The following is a 7,780-nucleotide window of genomic DNA, read 5'->3' as shown; positions in this document are numbered from 1 at the left end:
CAGTCTGGGTGACAGAGTGAGACTCTAACTCAAAAAAAAAAAAAAAAAAGAACCACTAATCTAGACCTTCCATACTCAAAGTGGGAGCCTGGAACCAGCAGCATCAGCCTCACCTGGGAACTTTTTATAATGCAGAACCTCAAGCCCCACCCTTGATGAACTGAATCAAAATCTGCACTTTACCAAGATCCCAGGAAATTCATGTGCATATTCAAGTCTGAGAAGTGCTGGTCTAGACTGTATCATCTAGCATCCCAAATGTACTTTCTTCTTAGGAGTTTCACCTGCTACATTTTGTCTCTACAACTAGGTTGCTAGCTTTTTAGAGGAATGAATAAAATAAGGTGTCTAATCTATGTGCATGAGTACACATGGGAAACAGGCGTGAGCACGCACGCATTCCCTGCTCCTAACCCTCCTGCTAACATTCTTATGCACTTCTGGAAGGGTCTGTCCAAGCAGCGTCATAAACTGGCAAACAGCTCTTTTTTTTCCCTCCCTTGACCTTTCAGCAGAATGGGTAGCTCTTAACTATGTTCCTATTTTGGTTTATTTGTTTTGGCCTACACAATGTTTTAGAACTTGAGACATGCTGGACTTCCTGCTTTTCTTGAAAAAATAAACTATTTGAGAAAAAATTGAACTATTTAACAATGCTTGATCCATATCCCACTCTACGGCCATCAGCAGTTCCCTTTAGAATGGCATGTATTTTTGGGCTTGTCACTGTCCCCACCACTCCCTGCTATCTCATACCTGCCTGCATCACTCATTTCTGTTATCTTTCTGGTCCCTGTAGGCATTTGAGTTTGAAACCCTTGACTTAAACACCGCTGGGTGCTTTCTGCCTCCTTGGGATCAATGAAGTTTCCTCCAGGGCCCTGAAACCAGCTCCTACATTAGGTAACTTTTTGATGATCCCCTGTGGCGCCACTGAATAGGCTTATTGCCATTTGCAAGAAGAGAGGACAGGATCAGGGGTCCCCAGACTGCCCTTCCAAGCTGTTTTTTGTTTTTTGCAGTCAGCAGAAGCATGCAGGGCAATGTCCCAATCAGGTGTTAGCAAATTCCTTCGAGTGGCTGAGCTAAAGCCACTAGAGAGATCAGAGCTTTCGGAAAACCTGAGGTGGCTGTGATATTAATATTCTTTTAGAACAAAGTGGCAGAGCATTTGTTGTTTGGAATGAGCACCAGAAGAAATCTCTGACCTAAAATAAATTGTTGAGATCTGATGGGTAAGTGGACAAGTTATTTTCTTTTCTTTTCTTTCTTTCTTTTTTTTTTTTTTTTTTTGAGTTGGAGTCTCACTCTGTCACCCAGACTGGAGTGCAATGGCCGCTCCCGGCCACTGCAGCCTCGACCTGCTGGGTTCCGGCGATCCTTCCGCCTTAGAACTTCCAGTAGCTGGAACTACAGGCACATGCTACCACGCCCGGCTAATTTTTGATTTATTGTAGAGATGAGGTCTCGTCAAGTTGCCCAGGTGGGTCTCGAACCCGCGGAACAAGTTATTTTCAAACAGACAAACGAGAGAAGGAAATGACAGGTTATAGGAGGTATATGAAAAAATAGAACTTTCTGAAACATACGAAGTGGAAGGAGATGATCACATTGCAGAATTCTTTCTTTTACAAAACAATCCATGGCAAAATGTCCTTATTCAGTGAACATGTGATACATTTTATTCATAATAGGTGTGAAGTCAGACAGGCCTGCACAGAAGCATGACACATTTTTCAAGTCCAGAACAGATAATTATCTGTACTAGTTTCTTGTGACTGCTATAAGAAATTGCTGCAAATTTGGTGGCTTAAAACAACAGAAATCTATTCTCTTATAGCTCCAGGAGCCAGACTTTCATAATCAAGATGCCAGCAGGGCCCCATCCCTCAAAATTCCAGGGGAGGATACTTTCTTGCCTCTTGTAGGTTCTGATGGCTCCAGGCATCCCTTAACTTGTGGCTGCGTCACTTCAGTCTCTGTCTCCATCTTCACATGGTCTTCTCCACCTTGTATCTATGTCTTAAATCTCCCTCTCCTTTATAAGGATACTGGTCATTGGGCTTAGGACCTACCCTAAATCCAGAATGATCTCATTTTGATATCCTTCGCTTAACTACATCTGCAAAGATTCTATTTCCAAGTAAGGTCATATTCACAAGTACTGGGGGTTAGGTACTTGAATATATCTTCTTTAGGGACCACTGCTCAACCCATTATGGGGTGCTAAAAAGATTCCTGTTCAGGGCCCAATGTGTGTGGCCCATTGATCAGCTGCTTCAGAATTATCTGGTACATTTTCTGGAAATACAGATTCTTTTTTTTTTTTTTTTGACTCAGAGTCTCACTCACGGCCACCCCAGCAACGACCAGCTGGGCTCCGGCGATCCTTCCGCCTCAACCTTCCAAGTAGCCAGAACTACAGGTGCACACTGCCACGCCCAGCTAATTTTTTGTTTAATTGTAGAGATGATGCCTTGCAAAGTTACCCAGGCTGTTCTTAAACCCGTGGGCTCAGGCGATCCCCTCACCTCGGCTTCCCAAAGTGCTGGGATTACAGGCTGAGCCATTGTTTCCAGCTGAAATACAGATTCTTAGAAACACCTTGTGCCTTCTGAAACTACTCCTTGGGGGTAGGCGCAGAAGTCTGCCTTCTGAACACACTCCCTTCAAGCGATCCCCCGAGTGGTACAGTGGTTTAAGAACCACTGTAACGAGACTCTGAAAGCAGGAATTCAAGTCCTTACTGTACAATGTTAACCTTCTCAGGCAAACCAGTTTGCATAGGGAGATAGTGCCAGTGCATTCCAGTGTGGATGCATGCTTACTTAAGTGTCAAAAAACAAATCAGCAGGAACAATGGCTCATGCCTGTAATCTCAGCACTTTGGGAGGCTGAGGCAAGAGGATTGCCTGAGCCCAGGGGTTTGAGACCGGCCTGGCCAACTTGGCGAGACCTTGTCTCTACAATAAATCCAAAAATTAGCCAGGTGTAGTGGTGCATGCCTGTAGTTCCAGCTACTTGGAAGGCTGAGGCAGAAGGATCGCCTGAGCCCGGGAGGTTGAGGCTGCAGTGGCCGTGAGTGTGCCACCGCACTCCAGACTGGGCGACAGAGACTCTGACTCAAAAAACAAAACAAAACAAATCACTCAGTACGACCACAGAAGAAAAAATTTTCTTGGAATAATCAGATGCAAAAAAATAGAATCCCCTCCAGTCAGAAATGGCACTGAAGTGCCTGAGAATATCTAATTGATCTTAATGTTAGATTTTGAGAGATTAAAAAAAAAAGTTTCAGATGCTCCATACTATATTTTGTCAGAGCCGTCTGTCATGTTTTATTCTCTTCCCACACCTGTAAATAGATGGTGAATTAGTAACTCAAATACACACACACACACACCCTTATCTAAAAACAACTACTGAAAGGTGGTGAGAGGGATAGATTAAAAAGTTTCATGAAGCATGTAGTTTAAGCCTTCTTAATTATTCATGAAAAACAAAACATATCAATTGTCCTGACTGGCACTGGTGAAAACTGCATAATAATTTTGTGGCTGGGTCTTAATTTATAAAGGAGACTGAGTAAAGACACAGAGAGGTCAACGCTGCTGAAAGAATATATTATGTGTACTCCCAAGAGATAGGGTCACACCACCTTTGATCATGCCAGGCAGGGCCACAAGGGGAAGTACTGACTTCGTCAGAAGGCAGAATCAAGGGGAAAGAATGGTCCAGAAATTGTATTGGATGGAAAGGCAAGACTGAAGAAACAGCTTAGGGTTAACTAGTTTGAATAATGCCAGTAGAGCCTAGGAATGGAGGTGGTCTCTAGTTGTCTGGTCTTGGGCCCTACATGGTTCTAAGGAAAAATACTGGCTTGGTGTGTGAGAGTTAGATAAAGGAGGTGGTTGGGGGTGTGAACTCGGGATTGGTTGAAGAATTTGTAATGTGATTTTTCACACACTTACAAACACTGGATTGTCTGGGAGGTGTAACAGCTTCGGCCTTTAGTTTGGCCCTGTGCCAAAAAGATGAATATGGCATTTAAGAAAATATAGTTTACTGAGGTACACCTGTCCCCACTCCAGTAATTAGTGTCTAAGATTCACCACTTTGTTCTAGAAGCCAAACCTATTTTTCCCATTTTCTCCCCCTTAAAAAATAATCAGATTGCTTGAAGATTTTATTTTATTTTTTGGACAGAATTTCACTCTGTCACCCAGGATGGAGTGCAGTGACACAATCACAGCTCCCCACAGCCTCAAACCCCTGGGCTCAAGTTACCCTCCTCTTCAACCTCCCAAATAGCAGGGACTAGAGGCACACACTACTATACCTGGTTAATTTTTCTATTTCTTGTAGAATCAGGGTTTCATTATGTTACCCAGGCTCGTCTCAAATTCCTGGCCTTAAGCGATCCTCCCACCTCATCTTCCCAAAGTGCTAGGATTACAGATGTGAACCACCATACCCAGCTTGAAGTTACTTTTTTTACATTTTTTTTTGAGTTGGAGCCTCACTATGTCACCCAGGCTGGAGTGCAGTGGCACACGCACAGCCACCCCAGCATTGACCTGCTGGGCTTAGGCAATCCTTCCGCCTCAACCTTCCAAGTAGCTGGAACTATAGGCACACACCACCTGGCTAATTTTTGATTTATTGTAAAGATGAGATCTCACCAAGTTGCCTGGGCTGGTTTCAAACCCATGGGCTCAGGCAATCCACTAGCTTTGGCTTCCCAAAGTGCTGGGATTATAAACTGAACCACTGAGCCAACCTAGATTTTTTTCTGTTTTTGTTGTTGTTAAGCCTGTATTGGTTTTTAAATGTTCATTTTAGGGCAACCCCCTCGGGCCCCCTCCCGAGAAGCTTGTCTGTCCTCTCAGTAAACCCTGCTAAAAAAAAGCCAAACAAACTTCATTTAACCTTAAATGGCAAGTTGATTTCTCATCATTCTGTGATGAGGCAAGGCAGGTGGTTGGGGGGGGGGCTCTTTGGCTCCAGGTGGTCAGAGAGAGCAATCCGGGGGTTTGAATTTTGTTCTTACTTCTGCCACCCCTTGCAGAGCTGGAAGGCAGTTCAGAAGAACTAGTGTGACTGCCATTTTGGTGTTTACCAGCCCTTTCAAAGAGACCTGTGTAAATATGAATTCTTTTCCTCCCACAGGTATGCCAAGTACTATAAGGAAAGCAATGTTGAAAGACGAACTCTGATAAAAGTCTTCGGGATCCGCTTTGACATCCTGGTTTTCGGCACCGTAAGTCTCTCCAGCTCCTGGCACCTCCGTCCTATGATTGTGGCCTAATTTCTGTTGCAGTGCCTCCAAGGAAGGGATGTTTTTAGTCATAGTCATTAGTGAGCACTGTGTATTTCGCATGTGGGATTAAAGGGGAGAAAGAAATGTCCTTAGGGTCCTGTCCACGAACAAGTCATCTGATGAGTACAAGAGTGGGAATGGAAACAAATTCTTACATTCAACTTTTAAAATACTCTGATGCTTTAAAAGAGAGAGCATCAACAAGGGTGCCTGAACGAAGCATATTTGTATACCTAACCCTTAACTATACCCCACAATATCATAATAAAAAATATTGATTAATAAATAAAAGAGAGAGAGTCAGGTGCGATGGCTCATGCCTATAATCCCAGCACTTTGGGAAGCAGAGGCTAGAGGATTGCTTGAGTCCAGGGATTCGAGACGAGCCTGGGCAACTTGGCGAGACCTCATCTCTACAGTAAATCAAAAATTAGCCGGGCTGATAGCCGGGCTGATAGCTGAGGCAGAAGGATCACCTGAGCCCAGTGGGCTGAGACTGCAGTGGGTGTGAGCATGCCACTGCACTCCAGCCCGGGTGACAGAGTGAGACTATGACTAAAACAAACAAACAATAAAACAGGCACATTCTGGATGGCAGAAACAGGTTGAACGAGAGTCACAATTTCAGTCCCACAGTCCTTGCCCTAGTGAGCACTTGAATGCATCTATCAAAGTCACGGCACTGAGCTCACTCTCTGCTAGCACCAATAATTACAGTTAAACAGCATTATTCTGAATTTCAACCATGTAAATGTTCCCACTCTTTTTAGGGAGGAAAATTTGACATTATCCAGCTGGTCGTGTACATCGGCTCAACTCTCTCCTACTTTGGTTTGGTAAGAGATTCTCTTTCCCACACTTTCTGAAAATGATTTGGCAAAAAGAAATTTCGTTAACGTGGTGCTTGTCTGAGTTTTCCCCAGGCCACTGTGTTCATTGACTTTCTCATCAACACTTACTCCAGCAACTGCTGTCGATCCCATGTTTATCCCTATTGCAAGTGCTGTGAACCCTGTGTGGTCAACGAATACTACTACCAGAAGAAGTGTGAGTCCATTGTGGAACCAAAGCCGGTAAGGCACACCATGATCACAGAACACCAAAGCACCCATAGGTTCCATTAGATTACTGAGAAATACGTAAAGTTAGGCCAGAATCACAGGTTTAATCCTGTATGGAGAAGTTTCAGGACTCTACCCCAATCAACAGTCTCTCAAATGAATTATTTGGTCTTTGAGAAGAATGGAAACAAAAAAAGGCAAGATATAGGTCAAACAGACAGGGCGCGGTACCTCACACCTATAATCCCAGCACTTTGGGAGGCCGAGGTGAGATTGCCTGAATCCACGGGTTCAAGACCAGCCTAGGCAACTTGGGGAGACCTCACCTCTACAATAAATCAAAAAATGAACCAGGCATGGTTGCAGGTTCCTATAGTTCCAGCTACTTGGAAGGCAGAGGTGGAAGGATCACCTGAGCCCAGCAGGTGGAGGCTGTGATGGCCGTGAGCATGCCTTTGCACTCCAGACTAGGTGACAGAGTGAGACTCCGACTCAAAATAAATAAATAAATAAATTAATTAATTAAAAATAAAAAATAAATAGGGAAAACAAATCTTTATGTTCCAGGATTTGTCGATTTTGTCATTTATTAAATTGGTACAGCCAAAAAACATAGAATAATAACTTTGGAGAACAATTTGGTGGTGACTAATACCATTTAAATGGGACATACTTAGGTGCCTCGTTAGCGCAGTAGGTAGCGCGTCAGTCTCAAATGGGACATACTTTACAGCCTGGCATTTTCACTTCTCCGTACCTGCCCTAGGGAAGCACTTACATGTACCACCCAAGCAGTACATATGTGCAAGATGTTCAATGCAGCACTGTTTATTAAATTAGCAATAATTCATATTAATAATTGATAATTATTATTAACAGAGAAGAAATAGCATCTACCCAAATGTCCAATAAGTGAACGGTGACAGAAACTATGGCAAATCCATTGTAAGGAATACTAGGCACCTGTTTAAAAGAATGAGGTAGCCAGGTGATCACCTGAGCCCAGCAGATCGAGGCTGCGGTGGTGGTGAGCATGCTGCTGCACTCCAGCCTGGGTGACAGAGTGAGACCCTGACTAAAAAAAAAAAAAAAAAAATGAGGTAGATAATAATAAGAGCAAACATTCATATAGCACTTCTAAACATTCATATAGCACTTTATTAACTCACTGAACTTCTTAACAGCCCTATAGATAGGAAGTACTGTTATCTCTTTCTATAGATGAGGAAATTGAGGCTCAGGAAGGTTAAATAATTTGCCCAAAGTCATACAGCTAATAAGTGACAAAGTTGAAATTCCAACTTAGGACAGGCTGGTTTTAGAAGCCATGTTCATAACCACTAAGTTATAGAGACCGGCATGAGCAAATATCCAAGACTTTTTTTTTTTTTTTTTTTTG

The 7,780-nt window shown here is 43.2% G+C and overlaps 1 protein-coding gene across 2 annotated transcripts in view; it reads left to right on the top strand.

The window, feature by feature from the left end:
- The window catches only part of P2RX7 (purinergic receptor P2X 7), a 57,260-nt gene that overhangs the window by 41,149 nt on the left and 8,331 nt on the right, over positions 1 to 7,780 (top strand). For both annotated transcript variants that reach the window (XM_008059966.2, XM_008059967.2), the window contains 3 exons: positions 5,170 to 5,260; positions 6,091 to 6,156; positions 6,244 to 6,393. In XM_008059966.2, the coding sequence (XP_008058157.1) occupies positions 5,170 to 5,260; positions 6,091 to 6,156; positions 6,244 to 6,393 (307 nt within the window). The remainder of the gene's footprint in view (positions 1 to 5,169; positions 5,261 to 6,090; positions 6,157 to 6,243; positions 6,394 to 7,780) is intronic.

This window comes from Carlito syrichta, unplaced genomic scaffold (assembly GCF_000164805.1).
Source record: "Carlito syrichta isolate Samal-C Ts95f unplaced genomic scaffold, Tarsius_syrichta-2.0.1 Scaffold304458, whole genome shotgun sequence".
Lineage (NCBI taxonomy): Eukaryota > Metazoa > Chordata > Mammalia > Primates > Tarsiidae > Carlito > Carlito syrichta.
Note: the sequence above shows the minus strand (reverse complement) of the source record. Positions and strands in the feature narration are given on the sequence as shown.